Source organism: Anser anser (assembly GCF_964211835.1).
Source record: "Anser anser genome assembly, chromosome: 1".
NCBI classification, from domain to species: domain Eukaryota; kingdom Metazoa; phylum Chordata; class Aves; order Anseriformes; family Anatidae; genus Anser; species Anser anser.
Window position 1 is genome coordinate 13,881,474 of NC_139720.1, and position 26,965 is coordinate 13,908,438.

At 35.9% G+C, this 26,965-nt stretch overlaps 1 protein-coding gene across 3 annotated transcripts in view; it reads right to left on the reverse strand.

Annotated features, from left to right (window-relative positions):
• Nucleotides 1-26,965, reverse strand: part of ORC5 (origin recognition complex subunit 5) — a 71,531-nt gene that overhangs the window by 11,481 nt on the left and 33,085 nt on the right. For all 3 annotated transcript variants that reach the window (XM_083844180.1, XM_083844182.1, XM_083844181.1), the window contains one exon: nucleotides 25,128-25,238. In XM_083844180.1, coding sequence (XP_083700306.1) covers nucleotides 25,128-25,238 — 111 coding nt within the window. The remainder of the gene's footprint in view (nucleotides 1-25,127; nucleotides 25,239-26,965) is intronic.

The following is a 26,965-nucleotide window of genomic DNA, read 5'->3' on the forward strand; positions in this document are numbered from 1 at the left end:
ATCATACTCACCACCTTCACTGTATTTCATGCACATTTTCATAGCAGAAAAGTTTACTATGCCCACGGCATGCAACCTTGAATTTAACATTACAAAATTCCTTCAGCTTCTACTATATAGGTCATAACAGTCATTCTCGCATGGCATTTTTCCCACTGTATAAACAATGTTTATCACTTCTTATTCTACGCAGTCTTTGTGTCCCATTTACACTAAATAATTGACAAAATGTGTTGCCAATTTCATAGACTTGTTCAAGGCGTAAGTGTGAATTTTCTGCTTTTTTCTTTTCCCCTCCTCCCTTCCTGCAGATCATCTTTCAGACCCCACAACACCTTGAAGCATACCAGAAGCTGCCTATTTCTAGTACATTTTCCTGTAATCAGCTTCCTTGATGGCTTTTCTCTTCACTCTCAAGTGAAGCAAAGGTATTTACTTCCTTCAAGAAGATATGCCCTCACTTTGCTGTAGAATTCATATATTTTTTTTTTTTTTAGAATCAGCTCTCTTCAATTAGCAGTCTTTATAACGTAACCAGACTAAATTCATCCTGTGTTTGTCATTCTTATACTTTTTTGCCTGCATATCTGATATTAATCAGTAGAAGTCAGACAATTTTACTGTCTTATAACGAATAAAACAACGGGTAAAACCTCTTGTTGTCTGACAACGTGGCTGTTACAATGCATTTACCAAAGGCTAAACAAACAAACAAAAAGAAATATCATCTGCATCTTCTACATCCTATCACTTCATATTTCCCTGTCAGCCTTCTCTGGAAAACTTCTAGGTATCTCAAAAGCATTTGTACAGTGCACACATTAGCCCTGCCCTCTCTAATTGTCACAATAACATAGCTTCTAAAAAGTAGTTTGATAATTTATTAATTTTGGAAGTTTAATTTCATAAATCTTTCAAATAATAAATGAATTTACTCCCTCCATTATTTTTATTTAAACTACAAACTGAAAGACCCTTTCTTCTCTCAGCTCGTTTACTTTAGCATTAATTCAACGTGAGAAAAAGAACCATAAAAGGCAATTCACAACAACCTTTGCTGCACTCTGCTTGTCATTTTAAAAAAGTTATAAATTCTAAAGTGATACATGGATAAATCAGTATTTCTGAGTCAGTTCCCTCACTTAAAGTACACCCTGAAATTTGCTTAACATATCTTGAGATCAAATTATCTTCTGTACTTGAATATATATATATTTTTTTTTTCAGAAATTTGTTAGATTGATGTTAAAATTGGTGGGTTAGTTTATTTTGATCTTCAAAAACATTGAAAAACAAAAGTTGAACGTACTTGAAATCTGCCGGGAAATGCACTCATCTAAATTATTCCACAATGGCCTGGCAAAAGCACTCTTAAGCACATGGACTTCAGATGCAAATTGTACATGGAGGATTCAAAACTACTTCACCATTCAATACCATACTTTAAAATCAGAGCAACCAAAGATGGTCACAGACAGACGGTCAAAGAAACACTTGAGAGAATGATGTTTAGAGTTAGTTTGATTAGTTAAGTCAGGTAGATTCACGACATGGACACCAGACAAAGGTCAGCCATTTTCCAAGGCATGGGCAATAGGGAAGTATCCTTCCCCCCTCTGCTCCCCACCGTCACAGATTCACTTCTGCAGAGGTTCCAGGTTCCAAGTGTATTTCAGAAGCGTTTAGAAACTGGAATGAAGACTGCTTCCCTGAAGTAAACCTCTAAATGAAAAAGGCAGATATGCAATGGACCAAGAACATAAACTTAAATCCCAAAATCTAGAAACTTTTCACCTGGTAGTTTATGTCTTTCATTTATAACACGTCTGTCCCACAACGGCAGCATTTCTAGATCCTGCAAGATAAGTTGTATCCAGAACAGAGAACAGTAACTTTAAAATACACTGCATGACAATGACACAACTAGATACGTTTATAAAAAGCCCCTAAACTTTTAATACTACCTCAGTAAAATATAGAACCGTATACAGAATATTGCTAACCTTCTACTGCTACAAAAAGGTGGTTTTTTTTGGTCGTTGTTTGCAAATATAATTTTGTATTCAAAAATAACTAAAGCAATTACGATTTCTAACCTGTCCTGAAGAGAAAAATCAGCCCCTGTATAAGCTGTGGAAAAAATCGTGAAATTAAAGGATATTTCCTACAATGAGATGTTTGGGAGTATCTTCTGAAGCTAAATTACCTTGCTTTCTCAAGAAAGAAAAAGATTTTCAAAGCGTGTTAACTGCAGTCTATTTTTGGATGATTATGATAATTAAGTGTTGAAAGAATATTGATCCAAAGCTTATATAAGGAAACAAGATATTAAGAATTTTTAATTAAAACAACCAGTCCAGGAAGATTTGACCTAAATACTTCTGAAATACAAAAGTTAGACATTCTATCCAAGAGGTTAGACAAATGGCAAAACATACCAGTAGAGGTAGGAATTCACTCTAAAAAATAACAATTTAAAGATACATTTATTTTGTATCTTCGACTTACTAAATCAAACTGAATATGCTGCTTTCTGGTAAAAATATTTCTCCTTGGGTATCCCCCCCCATTTAAAAAAATCTTCTGCCGTTTATGGTTTTCTTTCTCATATGGTTTGTCACTAATAAATTTCCACGGTCTGCAACCTGCCCTCAAGCACCTACCATGTGCTAAAGCTCAGCGTCCACAGTAACATACAGCATCCCAGCTACTCAAGAGAAGCACTGCAGAAGACTCAAATCACTACATTCGTTGCGACTACATACAACTGCGCGCATTTTATTGGTCCCGTAATAGAAATAGATAGTAAGAGAAACAAAAATAGAAACAGCTATTATCACTGAAGTACATAAGTACATCATTCTGGTAAAAACTAAAGATCCCTCCAGTCTCTCAAAAGGAGCAGCAATGGATGCTTAGGAAATAGTACAATAAAATTGTAAGCAAGAGAAATTCCCCAGCATACACACTTGGCTCCTAGTAATCTGCATTTCAGTGACTTAAACAATTAGGTATTAAATTGTTCACACAAACAGATCTGACCTATTGAAATACGACCTTTCATTTTGTTCTTGCATTGTAAAACTGGAGCTAAAAAAAATGTTGAATTGGGAAGTTAATACACCTATCAACACATGGCAAAATAAATTTATTATGAGGTTGTGTACACTAGGATGAAGACCATCTCTCAATCCACAAGAAGTCAATCCACATCTCTAGTTGCTTGAAAAACAATGAAATCTTACTGTAACAGCACAGAAACTGATGGCTGTAGCCAACAATAAGAAATTTTGTTTTTCTTTTTAAAATGGTATCTATAACTATACTTCAAGTTTAGGTACACTTCAATAGAGACTATAAATTTGTAATATCCATCCATATTAGTCATTCTACAGAAAGTAAAGCTTTCAGTCATCCATGAATTGATAAGTCATGAAATATTAAAAATTTAACTTCAGTGACCCATTAAATACGTTAGATACAATTACAAAATATAGCTATATCTATAAATCTCTTGCACAGATGATCCTGGAAAAATCATAACTACCAGCTTTCCGTCTTTTATTCAGTTATACTTAGTTTTATCTGATAAAGAACATGAAACATCATCTGTCAGCAATTAATTTGAATGGAATAAGCCCCATTCTTCAAACACAACACTGCTTTTCTATGCATTTTCTGTCACCATTTAACACAACTGTTAAATTCTGTTAGCTATACCGTGTATCACCTAGCTTTCCTAATATGGGGGAAAAAAAGCACTTTCTAACGCATTTGGCGAGCGCACATGTTGGGTAGAAGAATTCACAGTCATCTAAGACAACCAATGAACTAGTGAACCAGTGTGCTGTCATACCTGTCAACTTCACAGGCCAATGAATTTCACTGTTTTATCTGCAGACAAGTAATGCATAGGAAGGGAATGTCCAGGTTGGAGTAGGGGAAGAAAAATTTTGTATTAAGTGCTATTACACATCAAGCAATCTATTGGGATTGATGTAGTCTTTGGAGCAGTGACTATGCATGTGTTCCATTTAAATTCCTGCAAAAGGAAAGTATTGTGTATGAACAGTATGCAGCTCATCAGACCTTGTCCTGGCCTTACAGCACACAAGGATAATACTATTTAGACTAATAGAAACACTCAGAGACACAGCCCCCATAGACTCTTAAAAACACCTTGCTATATAGATTGAATTAAAATTTGTGTAGTTAGTAAACATTGACTATATGGCTTCTACATCACCACAAATCATTTATGGAGCAATAGGCTCTAAAACAGCGATGTGCTGTACAACGCAATTTCTATAGGTAGGCCAGGAATGGATTAAAAGCATAAAAGAACCAACAGCAGATGTCCTATTTTAGTTTCAGAGGAATACAACATAATCAAGAAATAAATCTCAGGTTTCCATGACTAATTAACATACATTGTTTTGCACTTGATGGCTGTGCTACCCACTGTACTTTTAATAATCACTCTGTTGAGACTTTTCTGTAATATTTAGTGATGATTTTAACATTCGGAAAAATCAAATTTATTAAATCACCATAAAAAGGCTTAATCCCCCAGGAAATACTACATAGATCACCAGACTGAAAAATCCATACAAGAGATCAATGAAAAGATGCAAAAAAAAAAGCAGGAAAGAATCAAGCAATCAATTTTTTCCCAATCTTATGGATGAAAGATAGTCACCCTTCCTCTATCATGACTGCTGTAGTGATAAAACAGGAAAAAAAATGAAACTGAAGAAGCAGAGGGGAAGCAGTTATGATATGGAAAAGACACTATTAGGGCCTGATGAAACGCTACTTGTCATTCCAATTGACTGTGCTACATCCCGGACACTTTTCCATCTCCTGGGAGGCCTTTCACATAAGCTTCACATAATGGGTAAACAGGTCCCAAGACTATCGTCTGGAATCTCTCTAGTAAGCAGAAACGGAACTATTCCTCAAGCACATTTTAACCTATCCATACCAGAATCTGCATTGTATTTGTTAAATGCTTATAACAAAAATGTTATCAAAGAATCAATGGATGAGGAAATATTGGTATCAGTCTGCTGCTCCTCAGTAGGAGAGACTAAAGCAGCAGAGACAAAAATGTTTTCTAGGCTTGAAAACACCTGTCCCGGAGACCTTTCCCTCTCTGTCACTGAAAATCCAGATGACTTTTTCAAGAAGCTCTTGACACATCTTGTCCAAGAAGACACACTAAAACCAAATCATAGGCAAGGTGATTACTGCCAGGAGTCAGTTACTGGAGCAGGATGCCCAGACTATTACTTCTACGTCTGTCAGCCTGCACCCTCCCTCTTAATGGCTGTATTTAATTTTACTACCTGAAGCAACGCTCTGAAAAGTGGAGAACTCCAAGTTAACAAGTGATCAAAACTACACCCCCCAAAATATCCGTCCTTGCATATCTGGTCCTGCAGAAGCACCACACATTGTTAAAACTTGACTGATTTTATCTGGGAAGTGTACTAAGACTTCCTCATCTCAAGAATAATGTTACAGATACTAACCTCAGGAACTGCATTTCTAAGACAGTTTTGCACTAAAAAGTAAGAACAGAATGAGTGTTCATACAAAGACGACTTTTCTGTCTCTAAAACTGTTCTCAATTTATTTTATAACAGAGAAATTGTGCAATATGAATGCTGCCATGGTAACAACTCACTTTATTGAACAAGAGAGAAAATAATTATCCCAAACCTGCACGTCATGCAAGCACATGCAGTAAATTTAGTGCTGCCCTTTTCGCCCTTGCTCTTTTTCCTCTTGCAGAGATAGATTTTGAATTTGTACATTATAGTAAGCCACACACCATTTTGCTTGTCCCTCCCACTTCTTTGTATATTTTACACCTCTTGAGTGCATAATGTGAAGGACCCGGTTACTTACAAAAAGAAAAAGGGATTAATGAATCAGAAATGCTCTTCCCCCTCCTGAGTTAAGTACAGAAGACTCCTATGTAAATGCTTCACGCATTTAAGAAAAAATGAAGCCCTAAGGCAAGCACAGCACATACTTAGTATTCACTCAGTATACTGAAACAAGAACCCTTACATTTATAGTAAACCAAAAGTTATTCATCTCCAAACATAAATTAAACCTGATTTTACTGTTCCGTCCAAATATTCTTTGTGACAGTATGTTTGTGAACATATTGTTCTATCTTATATATAAGGGACCTTAATATTTTCAGAAGAGCTGCATGGATTTAGCCATATAAATCCAATTAATCTCAATAGAAGTTGTATGGCTAAATCCCTAGGCTTGGCTTTGACATTTTGGAAACAGTGGGGGAGGTTTTACAAGGAGTGAATGTATTATACAAAACTCACTTTTCCTCAAAAGAGGAATAAAATAGCATGCAGATACATACAGACATCAACAAATATTTATGTGACTGTCAAGAAAACCACAGTCCTAGCAAAGCAAGCAATGATTCCCACCAAACTCGACTTTACCAAAAATAACAGTATTATCCTGCAGTCTGTGAGATAAAATTAATCACATGTATGCATGAGTTGGATAAATTATTCTTACTTTACCTCCAGTTTTGATCTTTTGATTTCATTTGCAGCGGATCTGCCTGTCTGATACAAAATGTTCAGGAATTAATTTAATCTTGTGCTCACAGTTAGAGGGTAGCCAAATCGAAGTGTTTTGGATATATAAAACTTAGGTTTTTAAACGTCACTGTAAAGAAGACTTGAAAGTGCTGTTTAAAATGATGATCTTGTTTGCCACATACCTTCCTCATTTTTTTTTTGGTTTATTTACCTACCCAACCAACTTAACAGAGCAGAAACAAAAACTACTCTCATCCAACTTCAACAACAAAGAATACAACTAATTTTGGCTCTTCTGTAGTAGATCTCTTCAACTGCTAGAAACAATTTAAGTATGCACACTCACACAGACATAGGACACACTTATTTTCCAGTTCAAGAATAATTCACATAGATGCAGTGGTGACTGTATCCTCGAAGAAAGGAATAATATCCACACTTTTTGCTTGCAACCGATGATGAAGCTGTTACTTCATAATAAACTACTGCCATTAGAAGTTAAAACATTGCTACCTAACAATACAGCAGCAGTATGAATTAAATGAAAAACTTTTGTGAAGAAAAAACTTACATCCATAAATCTTTACCAGTGCAAAACACTCACACATCCCTCTCTGCCCATGTCTCTTACAACCTCAGCTACCTCTATCCCCCCGTAACTCCTTCCAGTTTCTCGTTACACCCCTGGACACACCACACACCTGCTCCTCCTGCTCCCCCAGCTGCACACAGGGAAGGGTGCTCCACACCCTGTCCGGGTTAGCTCCTTGGTCCAACAGCCAGCACCAGGCCAAACTGGAAAACCGCTTAACAGAGGGGATGAAAGTTGACATCAACCCTCATTAAATGCTTAAGATTTTAATACTTTGAAGCTTTTGCCTTTCTGTCAATTTCAGCAAGAACTGGATAAGCTAAAAAACACACTGAGGATGCGCATAAGGTGAAAGACCCGACAGACGTGCCATGGACTCTCTCTTTAGGAAACCAGGCTGGAAGATGCTCAGGAAATGAAGTAGCCCTTTGAAAAGCAGATACAGTGCCACATATGCCACATGCAAATGATAACCACACTCAAACATACGAAGGACATGGGGTGAGGGTGGAAAGGGAAGCCTGGTCAGAGTTCATCTAACAACTTGGGAAGTACTTCAGTGCTCCAGAGAAAACAAAAACTGTTGGAAATGGAAGCATAGAAACTCACTAACTAAACATGTCTACTCTTTATTTAATAAACAAATTCAGACATAAACCAAATCCTTCTTTAAAAGAAAAAAAAGAAAATCTAGAAAACAAACAAGTACGAGATTCTCGAGCAGCCTCCTCCAACCTGCCTTCCTGGTGGTCTTTACAAGAGTGGCTTGTTGAAGGAATCACGGATGACACACGGGCAAGAGCTGCTAATGGATGTGGCATCGTCTGCTTCACAAATTAACCGTTAGTTACTCATTCAGAAGCATATTTTCCGTTCAGTTAGCTAATGAAATAATACCTGGCCGTAAGACTTTTTCAGAGGCTAGGTTATAATCATTATCTGGTTTCGGGGCTTGGATTCAGTCTCTAATGGCTCTAAGTGGCAAGCCACGGGAGCGTGGCACTGCCCGAGGGGAATCCCCTGCTCGGAGGCTGGCCCATCCCCAAGCACAGCCTGAGCCACGGCTTCCAGTGGCAGAATGCAGCCTATTCAAAGCAGCACGATTAATTTAACCAAAAAGAAAGCCACAAGCAGAGAGAGCTGGATTAAAGAACAACAAAACCCTACATACATATGGTCTTATCTCAGACTTGCCTTGTTAACATTCCACTTTTTTCAGACACGGAGTGAACGAAGCACTCCCTGGGCACTGCCCACTGCACTGCTGCCGCTGACACCATAACCTGGTGCCTTCCCCATCTCCACCGCAAGCCAAGGCTGAATTCAGGTATTGTTCCTCCCATCACAAAGCAACTGAAAGAAAGCCACTGCCAGGTTCCCAGAAAGCTAGGGAAAGGCTTAGCTGAATTTAACCCTTAGGGCTCCCTGGAACAAGCCACATGATATCCTCCGAGCTAGAGACGCATATAGCATCCAGAATTCCCCCGTTCACCCCAACTGCTCCACATGCCCTTGGATATATCACAAAAGAGAGGGGCACACTGCATGAAAGTGGTGCTGTGAAACAGTTTTCTTTTCTTTCAGTGAGACCAGGTGTTACCATTTTCCTGTAAAGATCTAGTGGCAGAACTAGAGCAGTAATACGGTGTTATTAACTATTCACGTTCTGATTTTTCCTCCAACAGATACATGTATTCAGCTCCCAGAACTCACTGCCCAGGTTCTCTGTAACTGGAAAATCCAATAATGTAATAGGATTAATGTAATAGGACACATAAGTGGGCACGACTCAAAATATATATTTTTACTGTTGCAAATATATCACCATTATTCTCAGTAAATACACACTGCTACATTTCTTCTGCTCAGAATGAGAAGCAAGTAACAATACGGTATGCTTAAGGATGTCCAGATTGCCACAACTGCAACTGAGCATTTAGATCTGACAAAGAAAAAACCGAGACAAAGGAAAATAAAAACTCAAGTACTGATGAGAATGACAGACAAATCTTATACTTAATCAAAAGGTTAGAATTATGTTTAGAAGAAAAACATTGACAACATGACCAATATTGGGTCACTCAAATCCTTCACGTATCCAAAGATTCAAGCAACACCAATGTATACTATCACTAATCTAAAGTCAGCTACTCATAAAGATGTAGTCCAGATGTTAGGATTTATCATTGCTGTAGTTTCATGTGAAACATCCAGTCTGTCACCTTAACTTCAACATGTAATTAAATAATTTCAGAAAATGATGGCATATTCAAAACAAACTAAATGATTTTCCAGATGGATACTTGATTGCCTTCTATATTTTAATACTGAGTTGTATAGTTTTTTCTAAGTATTGTGACTTAATATCACATACTCTTTTCTTGAGCCTTATATATATATATATATATTATATATATATTCCTACAGTGATCAAAGTTTCCTGGCACATCAGAGGTTTATGCAGTTGATCAGGTTGATGATTGTGTAATTTTATAAAATATACTCAACCATGATCATTCAGTAACCAGCCTGAAGATAAAAATATCCTTTCTGTTGCAAAGCATGATAAAAATTAAGACAAATCATTGCACATTTGCACATTGCACATCCCCAAAACAGGAAAATGTTATTTTTCAAGTGTCTCCACTTAGGAGTTGTGGTCAATCTAAAGGTGCCTATACATTTATCAGTGACTACAGCTACAGAGTGCCCCTGTACTAAGGATACGTCTTGGATGTATGTGTGTGAGCACATGTTTGGAGTCTGGGGCTACTGCCAGTATTTCTCTAGAACAGTGCTCACTACAACAGAAATAATAAAAAGCACAACAACAAAAACAACAAAAAGAAATAGATGAAGAATACATGAGCACAATTTTATTATGCCCATTGTTTCCGATTCCTACTCTCTCCTATTTAAAACATATTAGGATTTATCAGCAAGATGAGCAGTTTTTCCTCTTACTACCTAAGCAAATCCAGTTAAAAGTACTATGGAGATGACTGACAGTTGCATTGGACTGACAGTTGCGTGATGACACACTTGACACATCACATCTCCAACTATCTTATTTTTCTCATTTATGCAATGGTGTGGGGTTTTTTTTGGTGTTCCTCCTCTCCCCTTCCCCCCCCCCCCCCCCCCAGTATAGTACTTATTAGTATAACATTTCCTAATACAACTTGAAGAAAAGTTGTAAAACTAGCTTTTTAATATTTGGCTGTAAAATAAGAGTTGATTAATTTAAAACAAATTAAAGCCCGGAGTTTCGGTATTTTTATTCATATGAATATGACCTTAAGCAAATCTACCAACCGATGAAATAGATCCTTTATACAGACAGCACTTTTACAGGTAATGCAGATAAGAGTATTGTTCCGCTTATGATGCGGAGGGAGTTAAATCATGAAATATTCAGTTTTAATTAGATTTCTGTATCAAAGGCAAGACTTAATGCAGAATTGAAGCAAGGATGAAGGTTAATGCCTATTCTAACGAGTATTTACATAAATTATGTTCCACCAGTATACTAGGAGGCTTATTTTGTCAATTTATAACATGTGAGATCATAGAAATTAGAGATGGAAAATATCTATTAAGCCATCTTCCTCTCTCCTCCCTCCAACACAGAATTCTTTCCTCAAGTTTATTTCCGAGTGCTTTGTTCACTGTCATTTCAAATAGCTCAAGCAGTGGCATTGCATTAAAACTTCAGGATAGACTATTACGCACTTTAAAATCTCCAGTATATAGGGTGGCTTTTTATGGTACTCAGAGCTGAGATTCCCCTCATCTTATTTCATTACTCTTACTTAGACCTCCTTTGGACTCCGAAATGAATCCTTTCGTGGTACTTGAAAGCTATAAATACTTTCAGACATTTTCATCATTCCCCGGTAGCTATTTAGCCAAATTAGTATAGGGATCATCTCTCTTCATCTGAACATCACCAAGCACCCAGATAAGTATAAGTAATAATTACACATGTTCACTTCCTTTAATCTTTCCTCACAAGTCATTCCCTTCTAGCCTTTAATTTTTACCACTCTTCATGCCTACATTTTCTTTTAAGTGTTACTACTTCCAATTATTTTCCTTTCTCTGAACATCTTTATATCGGGTCATTTCCACTTATGCATACTTGCTTGAGTTTACCAGTTTATCCTGACTTTTTTTCACTGATGCATGTAGGTGTGTTGTGTTTTTGTTTTTTTAAAAATAAAACATCAGGCTCAAATTTCTCTGTTCGCATCATGCAATCACAGAAAAAAAAATAAAATTACCCGCACTAAAGGCTAGCATTTTAGCTTATAAAAATATTATAAGTGCCTTATAAATTCAAATTGTTTACGTTACTCACTTTTGTCTTTGCATCTTATTTTCCAGGCTTCACTTTCATATGTTTTAGGCACCACCAACTGTGGGTAATTGTTCTGAAACGCCTTTAGGTTTTGGAGTATAGATAATTGAAGTTTTTTTCTTTGCATTTGCCTCTTAGTATCTGCATGACACTTTAGCTAAAAAGAAAACTAACTAAAGACTTCAAGGACTATTTCTTTTATCTCCTATGATATTTGCAATTTTTAACGTTTCCTATCTTTCTTCATGACCACTCCGAACACTGAGTCATATCCCCAGTGCGTGAGCACAACACACAAGTTACAGGGGGTTCACCTGACTCAGAGAGATGCGCTCTCACCTGGCTGAAGTCTGCCTCAATGAAGTAAATGCCAGCCACTGAGTGGAACTTAAAATTTAGGATATTTTTTTATATCAGTGATGAGAATAAGATATTGGTTTGAATGTGTGTTAAGCTAATGATAGAAAAGAAAATAAGACTGCTTTTCGCCTAAGGAGAAGCTGCCGTGTAACTCTCCACCAGTACCTCTTTATTGTTCCCAGTCATTAAGATATAGTCCAAGCCTGGTCATGGCCACACAGTAAATATGCTAAATCAAGTGGTGAAATAGCAGTTCACAGGCTAGTCCCTTGAAATGCCTACAATAAGGCTAAAACCGCTGAGGTCTCAATGCTTTTTGCTTTGTCTAGGAGGAAAGGAAAAAATCAGGTTAAGGATGTGTTGACCAACAGAGCAGCCAACCATGCAACAGCCCCAGTCAGCCACGTCGTGCTTGCATCCTTCCCTCTTCACTACTCCTGTTGGTTGCCCAACGCATTTTGTGATACAGATTGATATAAACAAAAAGCTTAGCTACATCAAAAGCTTGTAAGAGCTACGAGCTTCATCCAGGATGAAGATGAACGGCAACCCTTCTGTCACTGCTAAGAGTGAGTCAACGAAGAAAAAAATATTTTCAGGTTACAATTAAAAAGCAGTACAGAGAGATTACAGTGCTGATGCCACAGCTATACCTGCTCAGTGAATCAGAACAGATTACTTCAGTCTCCCAGCCTTCTTGACTGTCAGTCTAGCATCTTTCACAAGCACTACAGTCACACAAATTATTAAAAAGCTTCTCTCTACACCATCAGTGTTATACATCCATTAGAGGCCACTCCAGGCTAGAAAATATCTGTTGCAAAAAGACTTCCTAGGCCATATGCTAGTAATAAATAAAAAAGGCTGGAAAAGATCATTTTGTATCAACAATCTTCAGTTTTCTTCTCATGTCTCTGTGGTAATTCCTTAAGTCAATCTGTTTATTCTCTGTATCAAGTATTGCAAATTTTTTTTTTATGTATATTATTAATCAGTTCATCTTTTGACTTTCTCTTTCATATTTCTTGCCTAGATATCTAGAACGTGGAGTGCCCTTTTGTCTACTCTATGTAGGTCACAGATGGTATACGACATATCCAGCCCTCCTCAATTATTAAACTAGATCAATTTGGGTCTCCATCTTCTCTTTCTATGCCTTTTAATAAATACTCCAGCTACCACCCCTCCTATTCTTTAAAAAAAATATTAAAAAAATCTCTGGTTAGTACTAAGTTTTTGAATTCAGAACCTTTCAGAAAGCACAGATGTTCCATCTGTGTATTCTGCTCCTCCTGGTTTTAATATGTTCACAAAGGTATGATGAATTTCCCACACTTCTTTTGTATTATAATTCAAGAAACACTTACGGAAGGTGAACAGGTAGGAAAAAATACATATGTAAAACATAATGAAAGATACCTGCCAATGTTCTACATGAATTGTTATGAAGAACTAAGCTCATGTCCTGCTAGAAATGGAAACACAAGTTTATAATCGTATTCAGAATTAAATACTAGTTATGAAATAAGACATAATAATTGGAAGATTAAAATACAAAGTTTTTTGTACTGTTATCTTTTTCTTTCTTTCTCTGCATGGCTAACAACAGGGTAATGCAAGTTCATCTGACCAAAGTTACAGTTGCCCAGTCAAATGTTAGTGACACACACTTGCTGACACACACTTCATTCTGCTAATCCGAAATAGATGTCTTCAAATATTTCAATTTTAATTTCAGCTATTAAGCTGTGCCCAAAATAATGAATAAGCTAAGTCACGTTTTGAAATTTTACCTCAAACACTTTCTGAACCTCTAATAACTGAGTGGACTTTTTTTTTTTTGTAATTTTTCTGAGTTCCACATGTAGGTGTTATACCTAGCCTCTTCATATTTTAAAATGAAAGCAGATCTTAACTTTCTTGTTGTATTTTGCATTCTCACATGAAAAAAAAAAGATCTTCCTCAATGTTTTCCACAAAAGACACTAAGCTGTTCCATAGTTGCTGTTACTAAAATGTTGTTCAAAGGTGTATGGTTTACACTACAATTTCAAGGATGTAAAATGCCAGATTACCATCACAAAATTCTGTAGAATAAATGTCTACCAGGAAACCCCTGTTATTGAAAAGACAGTTTCAGCACTTGTTCTCTGCAATAAATCAAAACCAGTCCTGCACAGAGGGAAGGTTGACGCTAGCTTGCCAGCCAAGTATAGTATAACTGGTCAACTTAATCCACGGGAGTGACGGAATGAGAGGTAGGCTGTATAAACCAACCGCTTGCCCTGCTCTGCAAAAGTTTTGACAGGGAACACGGCAACCAAGAAGGTGTATTTGTTGGCAGGATTCTTCATTGTTTTAGATGCAATTCAGGATAATTACAGAGAAAGCACCTTTTAGTCAACATGCAGAAGACTTCTTAGTCCTCACCAGTGGAATACTTACACTGTAGCTGTTTAAAGGTATTTGTATTCAAGGCTATGTCTTGAATCCATTTCTAGTTAAAGCAAATAAAGTAATATAGGTACTTTCAGAACATGTGTCACTGCAACCTAATAGAGATGTAGAAACTTGTCATAAACAATAGTTTCAATGATCATATCTACACCAGGGTGCATGGGATGATGTTCTCCGCATGCTTTTCTCTCCATTAATTACAAAAACACACTACTGACTAGCTTAGATATATGTGTAAGCACAGTAAAAGTACAGCCAAGACACATCCCGTTGAAAATAAGCTCATTTTTCCTTCTGTCTTTTGCCCTCCTTCAGCTCATGCGAGAAATGAAATCATAAGGTAGCAAGGACAGAGACCTTGTGCGGTACCTAATATACCTTTTGAAACTCAGTACCATTATCAGCTTTTATAATAATAAATAATTTTCATAGCAGATTCACCTGTTGATTAGCCAAATCACAATGATTTTTTCTAAAAACCAAACTTGTATAAATCAAGCTTTTCCAAGCCTGATCTATGGTATGTTTCATTTTAGCTTCTTATTCAGTCACTCTTCAATATTTAAAATAAGTAGTATTTGTAATGTTTACTAGGAATATAAACTTTTAAATTTATTTTTTTTCATATTTACACGTACCCTGCTGTCAGTCTTCCACATTGTCCCCCCCCCCCCCCCAGATATTTGCCAATTTTCATTTCCATAGATGGAGGAGAGAGATTATGTCAATTCTTAACTATTCCTCATCTATCAAGAGGCATTCTTTTGTCAACAAGCTTCATATTTTGAAATCCTGCCTTTCAAATTAACTGTAATGCAGCTGCTTCTTTTGTCCAAGATGCTGTGGCAAGCCCTGCTATTCCCTATCAGATGAATAGAAAGCAGCAGAGGGTCTTTGGGGGAGGAGGGATGTCAAGTAGAAAGTCAGTGGCTCGAAGTGACTGCAGTTGGCAGGGCAGAAACAGTACAAGTATTCACTGAAGTGATCCAACATATTCTTTAATGCACCATTTTGCTAACTTGTACTCTAACATGTACAATGGTACACGGATACAGCCTTGGTACTTTCCCAGCCCTTCAAAAACCATAAGGGGTCTCCTGGTACAGACACAACGCTACAGACTTATTTCACATGTGATACAACAAAATCTGTATTGAAATTAAAAATGGGGGTTAAGCACCTAAAAAGAACATAGTCTAGACAGGGAGATGTAATAGCATGTTAGGCAGGGAGAGGAGGACAGAGACCTTATCCTATTCTAAGGAAGGTGTCAGCAAAATGATTATAGCCAACTCTTCCACTAGCGGCTGTGAATCATTTTTCATGCCATTATTGCAGCGGCAATTATATTCATTACTGTATGTGCAGGAAAGTACAAACCCCATTTGTAAGTGAAGGCTTGAAAAATGAAGACATTGTCAGGGTATCTGTGTGCTCACAACTCTGCTGAGGTAAATGCCGAGGGGGAAATGAGGCTATTTAGGCTAAAAGACAATGGCAACACAAGGTAAAAGAGGTAAAATTGGCCTTGAGTAATCTTAAACCTGGAATTAGAAATTCATGCTAGTTACCAAGGCAGTGGAGAAACTGGGACATTCAATATGACTGTCTGACCAGCACCCAGTTCTAGGGTTGAAACTATTTCTTTGAACCAGGTCCTACACAGATTCTCAGTAAAGAGATGGTTTCTTTCCCCAAACAGTTTGTGATCCAAGTTGTCAGAAAAACCATTTAAGTTGTTTTTAGGAGAATGGTAAAATTTATAAACTGTGTTAATGACGTCACCTGGGTGCTTAACAGGTTCCTTCTAGTCTTATACCATACAAGGGATTTGCAGAAGTAGTAAAAAACTCTACCCTAACTCTCCAATTTACTTTATCTTAATATTGTATCCTAACTCATCTTGATGAAGAGCTGGCAATGCTGGAATGGATTGTGTGCACACACTAAATAGTTAAAGGAAAGCAATTTAAAAACTTATCATATACAGGCTGTTTTTAGATATATACATTATCAAGAGAGGTTGTGCAGTACTTGCTTAATTAATCTTTGCTGTCTTAACAGATGAACCAGATGTACTATTATGTTCTTTGTTCTTCCCTAAAGAGGGGATGAGCCGATTATTTATCTCCAAACAATAGGAGTTCATGTACCACAGTGAAGATATTTTTTTTAATCTGGGAGGCAATCACTAACAAGCTTCAGCTGCAACTGCTTGATGTAAACACAGTGTGAATTTGTTCCTGGAGTATTAAATGATGTTCCTTCCATTAAGTACATGAAACCAATTTCTAAATAAGCATGTAAAGAAAGAGATGGAAAGGACAGAGCTTGGGAGGAGCAGAACTGTTTTGTCTTACATGTAGTCATATTTCCTTCTCTTATACACTAAAACATTTTCAGATATAAGTTAAAATTTGAAGCGTCAAATACCGTTTACAAATAACATAGAGAGCAGAAGTTAAAGAAACCATTGGTAGATGCAACAAATCCCTATGGGATACACCATACAATATAAGATGTCAGGGCACACAGGAATATATAAAGATCACAAGGCCACAAGAACTGTTTGTGAACGTCGTTAACAGAATCACAAAGAATATAAAATTCTTCATCATTGTTCTAGCAACCTTGTATATCTACCTCAAAAATCACATTTTATTTGATTATATTTGAAAAGTACAAACTGATTGTAAACCAATTTTAAAAAGCAGTAGCATATAGCTATTTACTGGCTTATGAGGGTAGGTAACGTCTAAGAATTTGCTAAAATAATAAAAGAAGGAAGATAGCAAGAAAGTTTTTTAAATTAGTCATTTTTTTTCTAGCTGAAAGCCTTGATGAACAAATTTATAAATTCCCTTCATCTTTCTCAAACTTACCCATATCTGAAGTCCTCTCCCCCCCTGAAAAAATTTCTTCTATAAAACTCTTCAATGATCCACAACAATTTGCCTTTTTAAATACATTAATCTGTGCCTCAAAAATAACCTAAGTGCCAAGATGAGCACTGTTACTTGAAGCTCCTTGGAGAAGTAAGAAGAATGGAGAAAAATGAAGAATACCTGAATTACTGAAAAGAGAAAATTGAGAGAATTCAAATAGAGCAGAATTTGGTTAAGAAAATACTTTTACGTTACGAAAGCTTCTAACAAGACTGTAAAGTTGTATTAATATATCACCCCAAAATCAAACAAGGTTTAAGTAAGTCAAACAACATAGCATAGCTCAAACATAAGTTTTTCTAGAAGATCTTTTCTGTATCAACTAAACTTGAAGGAATTGAGCATATTCTTCTGCTTCTCTCTCCCTCCACAATTTTAATTACCAAATACTACCTAAACTCAGAACTAGGAATACTTTTATTTTTATTCAAAGCCATGCTGAGACTTAAAATATAGTCAGCTGTTTGGTAAAACGTAAGTAATGTTTTCTCCCTTTCTTCTGCATAAAAGCAGCTCTCTCGAGCTGCCACAGTCAGTGCTAAAGTGCTAACCTATATTCCCATGCTGTGCATCACATTAAGTTCCTACCGCAGCTCATAAATTTGTCAGATTACTTTAGTGACCAGTAACAGAAAATGAAAAAAGAAAACTGAGTTATTTACCTCTTGTCACCATCTTCCCAAACCTACTGAAAATTAACAGAGTGCTGATCAACAGATTACTCCACTTTCTAACCAACAGGCAGATCTAGCAAAATAAAGCATGTGATGCATAATGCACCTGTAGAAGAATATATGTGGTAGGATCAAATGTAACTGTAACGTCATAAAGTTAGAGGAAACATAGCTACAAATTTGCCAACAGCCAAGCAAGCTGTTCTAACAATCTAAAAGGTCTATTAGGTACAGGAAACCATCAAGTCACTGGATCAAAAGGCTACAATACAGCCCCATATGGGCAGGATAACTGAAGGGGATGTACAAATTACATGAGACTTATTGTACATGAATGCTGTATATGACATTATGTAGGACCAATATTTTGAGCTGTAAAAATGGTTGTGTACCTTCACAAGCACTGAAAGAAGAAGGGAAGTTTATTTGTTCAGTAACGAGAATTACCCCAGAGTCTACGGTTTATGTTTGATCACCCTTTCTTTGGGAGGTTAGCAAGCAAAGGTCTTCTTACTGATGAGACAGGTGGGTGTACCATAAATCCTGGTAATTCTCACGAGAACAACAGCAAAAAAAGCTAAATAAACAAAAACCTTAAGACCTTTACCACCTACTTCTGTTTTTTGTTTGTTTGTTTTGTAAACATAAATGCTTCTCCCTGCACCCTGCATGAAATTCTAGCAGGACCATCCTGGGCAAGCCAATGCCCGTGGCCAGACTGGATTAAGATGTGTACTTCTATTTACTTTCCTCTGAAACAAGAGGACAACAGTGAAATTCGTAGATTAAATCAATATGGCACACACAGAGGCTGATGATATCCTCTCTTGCAATTTCAGAAGTGATAAAAATAGGGAAATACACGACAGCATGCTTGTTTACATCCCAGAAACAAAATTAAAAAAGCCAACCCCCCCCCAACAATTAATCAACTCCAAGAGCCATGTTAACTTTCACAATCTTCTCACTTCTGAATGTTCACTACTTAATTTTCAATGACAGTTAACCATTTCAACAACATATAAATTTATTCCTCAAATATATCCACATTATATAGACAACTATTACAATTACTACCTAATTCTGAGGTACTACTGTCTACTATTGCCTAACAGGCATAGAAAGCACAATAAGGCACCCTCCAAATTCAGATGCATGATATACTGTAATTAAGTCTTCAATCAGCTTGCAATATCATGAGATTAAAAACTTTTAATTATTGAACAAGAAAACAAGAAATCTCTCCACAACAGAAACATCAATCATGAAGTTTTGGACGCTCAGCTCACCTGAGAAGACGACAAATACATTCCACCAAGAATGAAGTACCACGCCTTTACTTAGCTAACATTTGCTACAAAATTTTCAATTATCTCGGGTAAAATTTTAGCACCAACTCTGCCTGGTTATCCAGAAAAAAAGACAAGTACAGTGGTTTTGACCTTCAAAGTAAAGGGGCCAGCGAAAGTAAGTAGTTTTGGAGAAGAAAAAGCAGAATCAGCAGGAACCTTATTTTTTCAGTATTTTGCTTGTTTTCAGAGAGACTATTGACAAAAAATGATATGCTTCTGGTCATATAACTAGTGCAAGAGCACATTCTGTATTTTTCACACCCTCTAAAATAAGAACACCTCTCCTCTTACCTCCTCATTCTGCTTCACAATAAGGCCTCCTTAGGCACATCTTCACACAACATGCATTTTTAGCCAGACCTTTTTTGTCTGGAAACCCACCTATTTGCTCCCTTTTCAACTGATTTTTTGTATTAGTGGTAAATACTTTAGTCACTCACATTAGTTTCATAGGAACAGTCCCCATAAGAGCGAGGAAAGCTGGAACACAGCACAGTAACAGCTGACTGAGCAGAAAAGAGTAATTCTGCTTCTGCCAAGAGTTGTCAAGAGCAGAATGGGAAACAGAGTATTTTCAAACATTAACACAATCTGAGCTCGTAGAAACAATTACATTTTTTTTTTCAAGTAGAAAACAAGTTGACAGTACTCTTTATCAAAGTTGCTTCATCAAGAATATCCAACATAATGCGTTAACAGAGTTAGCACTACGATTGGGATAGGGGTACCTGGTGTCTCAGACAGGCTATGCCATAATAAAGGCAAACTCCCCATCAAAAAAAGTTGATAAGAAAAGCAGACTTCTTTCCAATCCTGCAATCTGAATTTTACCATAGTAGGTAATTTGAAAAAAGGTAGATTAAATAGCAAATTCTCATCTGAAAAAGCAAGATAAAATATGCTTCTAACAAAAGACGGACAAAAATCTTGCACGTAGATTGCCACACACTGTTCCAGTTTACCTATATAACATTAGATATTCCTTAACCTAGCCCACGTGAGGCAAACAAGAAATCAAGGTAGGTGGGGGGGGGGGGAAACAAACCTGTCAGCTTTTTATGTTCCAGGAAAGGGCTTTTTTAATCAAAGGAAATTATATTCCTCTGGCTCCCTCCAGCTGGAAGCCTGCTACATACATCAGGGGTTTCATGTATTTCTAATAGCCCTGTATCATATTGGATCTTAACACGCTACTCGAAATCTTATAGCTGCAGACGTATTCTACCTTCAGATAAAAAGCTCTTGCTTTGTAGCCAACATCACTTGGAGTAGAGTTTCAGTTTGACAGATTAGAAAATTTTAATATTTAACCTTTCTTCCAAATTCTTACACATTTATAACTACATTACTTTTAGCCATTTGTAGTTTTCCTGCAGAAATTCAGAAATTTTCTTTGATCCCATATTAAACAGAACAGAAATGCCTACTAAATGAGATACAGGCTATAATGTATAAGATAACTGCTACTGCACTGTGTATCTACAAATAGCCTTTGTGGAAATTTCATTTTCCAAGTGCACTATAATCAGAAATTAATCCTAACTACGTATATATAAGGAAATAATATATATGATACATATTTCTCTATACTCGTTATTATATAGTTTTTATTTTCATATATAAACATAACCTATTTTGAAATAAGCTAACAGTCTAACTTCAATGCATCGTAATAAAAATACAGACAGAACTGAAGTTACCTATTTAGTTACCTATTCAGCAAGTTTCAGCTATTAGTATATTCTGAAATAAGTTCACACCTCCCTGCATAAGTCTCTTGAAAGTTAGTACATTCTGGGATGTACTAACAGGTATGAACTATGGAAAAACAAAGGAGATAATTCCATTTTACCTAATAAAGGTAACACCATAGCTCAAATGTAACTAGTTCTAGGCAACCCTCTTTATGAAAAGCATACTTCACAGGAGAGCAGAAGCAAAATAAAAGGTCTAGAAAACAGGACATATGAAAAATAATCAGAACTTAAATATGAAGAAGCAGTTGAAAAATCATTTTGGTAGTGGAAAAAGTATTGGTGGATTTGGGCTTGCAAACCACAACGTAAGCCATCAGAACAAAAATGTCTGCTCGCCTACCGGTTGTGGTAATAAATGAACAGCACTTGCCCACTTCAGTGTAAAATGAGCTCATTTAACATAAATCAATGCCGATAAATTCCCACATGATGTTCTGTGCATATATTTGTTTCTGTCCTATATACTAAGGTCCATTTCTATAAAGACAATAATATTGTATTTCTGTCTAAATGGGAGACACCTAAAATGAAACACTACCCTTCTACAGACCAGAACTGAACAGACTCTCAGAACCTTTGCAATGTGCACTTGCATTAGCTATTTTAAAGTTTCCCTGTATCCATCCATTCTGTAGCAATTGCACTTGGACACAGCACACAATAATCTGCACAGTGGGTATGTGTGGAGACACAAATCATACTCCTGGTTGCTCCCTAGGGTTGAAAAGGCAAGCTGCTAGGAAATGTCAGCTGCTGTACCTTGGTAAGAAAGCCCTGACTTTGCTGCTGCTGTTGTAGGATGCAAACTACATACCATGTAGTTGCATGGTTTTTAACACTGTGTGAAAGTACATTTTCACTTTTTTTTTTTTTCAATATTTAGTCTTTTTAAATATTTCAACTACATGCTTGACCTACCCATACATTCAACAGGAGCATCAGCTGTGCAAGTTCTGTCCCATGCACACCTGATGTGCATAATATCATCTTCAATCTGTTAAATTGTTACACAAAAATGCATCTGAAGAAAAACCTTAGAAGATATTCTCTGAAACAACTGCAGAAATCAATAGCGATTTCACTTCCCTTATTTCTTGGTTAGAAAACAAGCAAATTCAAATAAATTTCATGACATCCAACAGTAACACACAACATGTTAAAAACAGAATTGCGACAAATTCATGAATGAAAACACGAATGAAACAATGAATAATTTGGAGGAGAAGGAACACTGAAAATTTGAAGTGAATATAGAGACCTATATTCACATATGTACTGACATCAATAGTCTAAAAATCTCACCTTAACAATTCCTCACTAGATGTGTGAAAATGTTATCTAAAAAAAATAGCACAAAAAGTTGAAGAATTTTCCATTTTTAAAGTGGCAACAAACAATTTTTATTTGCAGAAGTGGAAATTTGCATTTTTTTTCCTGGTGCTGCTTCTCCTGTACTAATTAGTGAGGGGAAAAAATGAGCAAGTCAAATTTTTTCTTATATAACCCAATTATAGCAGGAAATATTTATATCAACTGCAAAGATCACGAACCTAAGCCATGCATTAACTTTTTTTTGAAAAAAGCATGAGTCCATTTTAACAACTAATTAACATTAAAAGGCAAAAGTTAGATTAAGATTCAAATTTTCTGTTGAAATTGTGTAGTAAAAATGAAACATTTTTAATAAAACCTAGCATTACTTTTTTTTTTTTTTTTACTGCTTATTAGCAGGAAAGCTTCATTTTGAAACACTAATAACCGGAATTTTTGTATGAATAGAAATTATGTAAAAACAAGAAGGATTAAGAAATGTCAAGAAATTAGGAGCATGGCAGATCTTAAAGCAGCTGCCAGTCCTTCTTGAATCTTGACTGAGATGGCAAATCAACTTTAAAAGCCGAGGCATGCTATTTTCCGACAGTACATGAGGAGAATTAGTAAGTATTTAGTTTATGTGCAGCCTTTTAGTTTCCAAAAAAGAGCACAAAAAAGAGCTGAATCAGTTAAAAAGCCTAATTTTTGATTTACATTTTAAACTTCTGTACAATTTCAAGAATGATTTCCATATTTGATACAGAAACAAGAAAAGAAAATCTTGTATATAACAGCAAAATATATAGCTACTGGAAGGATAATACAACTCAAATATTTAAATTATTTGGAAAATATTTACAGAATAGCAGCAAAAATCAGTGGAAAATAAATTGTTTTCAAATATGCGAGAAAGTGCTGTTAAATATTATGCCTACATTAAGCTACTTCTGAAATCTATTTCAAATTCTACTCTATGTTGTTTGACATTAGACATTATGAATTTTTAATTAATTTAGCACAAAAAAATGGTTTTAGAACAGAAAAAATAAGTAATCTATAATATTTTATTATGATAGAAACAAACCTAATTTCAACTTGTTTGCCCTAACCTGGCTACAGTTTAATATAACCTTTCAATTACATCTTCACAGTTTAATCTGCATATATCCAGAAGAATAAAGACGTACAATTATTCTTTGATAACACTGCCATCTAGCGTACACTCTAAGTCAGCGTGAAGCATTTATTTTAAATTTTCATTCTGCAATTATGTGTACAGGGACAGGAGAGGGAATTACACACCATGTACAAACTGCACATCTCCTGTAGTGTTTAACTGTGCGTTAGAATAATGACATTTCTTTTCTCATTCGGATTGCATGTTAAATATACAGACATATTAATTTTGAAAATATACCATAAAATAACACTAACATGTTCAGATGGTTTTGACAGCCAAAAATGAGATAACTTACAGGTAATATCCTGCATGTAAATTTTACTATTTATTGTTCCCAGTCATTATCGTTTCCTTTCACATTCCCTGCATAAACCATGCACCCAAACTGAAATTCGCTCCTTGAAACTGAAAAGTAAATGTTTTTACTAACAGATTTTGAGGTTGATGTCTAATAACTTTGCAGGCCTTAGATCATTAATAACCTTTAACTAAAGGAGTGAGAGAAAACATTACATGAAAATGTAGCTGCCTACTGCATCACCTAAGTCCTATTAACAACAGATACTCACATACTACTGACTATTTAAATACAGTACTATACTTTACTAGGTCGTGTATTTCTTGATTATACAAATAAGGGAGATGAATTTTGCCAACTTAAATGTGTGTGAACACTGACGATTAAAATAGTAGCAAACTTATTTAGATATCTTGAACATATTTCCCAGAATTTTACATGAAAACAGACATCAGATTTAAGTAATACTTAGTTAAATTTGAGGCTTAACAAGCAGAGGTAGAAAATATTTCTATAAATAAAAGTTAACCACAAATGGAAAGCAAGAAAGCAATAGAAAGGGAGATCTAAAACAGACACAAAAGATCTAAGAATCAAGTTGACAGTAGGAAACTATCTTTATTTATACCAAACTGGTACTCGCACTTGATAAACCTAGAGCGTTAAAGAGAACCCTAGGTTTTTACCTCATTTCACTCAACACTATAGTTACACTGCCATCTAGTGAAATGTGATACCAACTCTCCTCTGCAAGAGGGTTGAAGTTGGTCCAAATAAAGAAATATCACCCTGAAGATATGTATATCACAGCAAATACCTTTCACCTTCAAATACCCTACTCATCCCTCTGCTCTTTCTTGACTACTACACTTCTGTAACATGCATTAGGTGACTAATTCTGTCCATAGGAGAGTGAATATTTATATACTTAAATTGAAACATAATGTTTAGTACGTTAAGAGACTTCAATGAGAATCCAACAAACTAATCAACACAGATCATATTCCATGATCAAGAAAAATGTTAGCTATTTGAAGGTTTCAGACCATTACACAGATAAAATCCTCATATTCACAGCTACTAATACCGATAAGTATTACTCTCAGCCTTTTACAACATAATGATGTTTTCTCATTGCATTTCATTAGAATGGTGACTTCAAAAAAAAAAACCCTCCACACACCAACGCAAAACCTCTTCCAAAATTCCACACCATATAAAGGAAATAAAAGCAAGTATGTACGTACTCACCTGGGAAAATATATTTGCGGTTGGAGCAACTCTGTTGTCCACGATACTATACAATATCGCTAACAATCTGTCCAGAGGAAATGGCTTTGGTCCAAGGAGGTGATTGCTAGTCTGCAAAATAAACAAGATTTTTTAATCCAATAGATCCTTCCTGGAGTACCACAAGATGTTATTCCTACATCTTTTCAGTCTCTGGGTAGGCACTATAATTCACAGGAGTCTTTGTATGTATTATGGAAAACACTGAATATATGTTTATCAATCAATATAAATATACAGACATAGGGCTCTATTTAACATGGCAAGAGTTCAAACTGCACAATAAATTGGAACATTCTTGAGCTTTACCAGAGGATCTGATGCCAAATTTCTTGTCATTGGATTTATAGGTTTACTCGTCCTACTAAATTACCTTGTCCAATTTAAGGATTAAAGAGGAAAGACTAGATTTTACGGCACTCTCAAGGTGCAAATTTTCTTCAGTTTATCAACAGGAATACGTGCTAAGACTTCTTAAAAGCTCACAATTTCTAGCTAGTGAAAAAAATGTAATACTTTAAGTTTATTCTATTGCCTAGAGTCTATAATACACAATCATCTACAAAGAACTGTACATAACAGCAAATTCTAAAACTAAAACCAAACATCTTTTAAGTATGTTCTTGTGTGTTTTCTCTACAGAAGACAAATGTTTTACTAGCATTTGCATTTTGAAAAACTATATAATGAAAATATTCTGCTGAAGAATCACCTGATCCGCTTTGACTCATTTTAGCTGAAGAGATAGGAAAAGACTAGTTTCTCTGTGTTTTGATGGTAGTTATACAAGGTTCTTATAAACTCTAGCTGGAAATCAGAAAACCTCGTGCTATAAAACAAAATAGACCACTTTACATTAATTTGACATCACGCATAATAGTACGTGAGGTGCTTTACTACTAATTATCATAGTTTTGTCAAAAAGAAAACGAAAAAACGTTGGTTAAATGACTTCATAGAAAAAGCAGCAAGTGCAGAACAAGAGTTCCTCGTCTTGAATGCCATATTAAACTTCTCTGATAGACAGACTTGTCGTCTAGAACAGTACATACAGTACTTGACAGATTAGGTCTTTTCCAATTTAACAGAGCTCACCTGATTTTCCGCTATCAAGTCCGATCTCATTTTCATGGGTTTGAATCATAGCTTCTACTTTAGTTCCTTCCAGTAAAGAAAAGTAATGTGTAGTCACAAGGGCATGGTAATTGCTTGCCCTATGTTCCACCTAAAGCCTGCTCCTTCTAAAGGGAGTGAGATTAGCTGCAGGATCAGGAAATACACTTGTTCCTCTGAATACTATGCTGAAATCATTGGTAAACTTCTGCTCTAGAAGAAGTGGCAGAAGACTGAAGTTATTTAAGATTTCCTAAAAGTAAGAACCTATCTAAAAATCAATAATAGTCACAGATTTTTAACCTAATGGATTCAGAATCATGTCAGTACAATAACAGTGTTGATAGCAAGTATGTGCAGGGATGTAAAGAAAAGAAACCTCATTGCTATTAACATAATAGAGGTAAGGCTAACAACGTAATAAGTTCACATCTGAAAAATACAGCTAGAGCAAGAGATTCTGTAATGTTTACTGATAATTAAAGGAACAGACAGGGGCATTCTGCTGCCAGAGGGTAGAGTTTAGCATAAATATTTACTCATTTTAAAATCTGCTTTGAAAAGAGTCAGTGACCAAGTAAACACATATGGGACCAACCACAAATTCTTACAGAAATGTTACTAGACCCTAATTAAATTATTCAGGATCTACACGAAAGAAAAAATGGCTAAGTTTTAAAACTTGG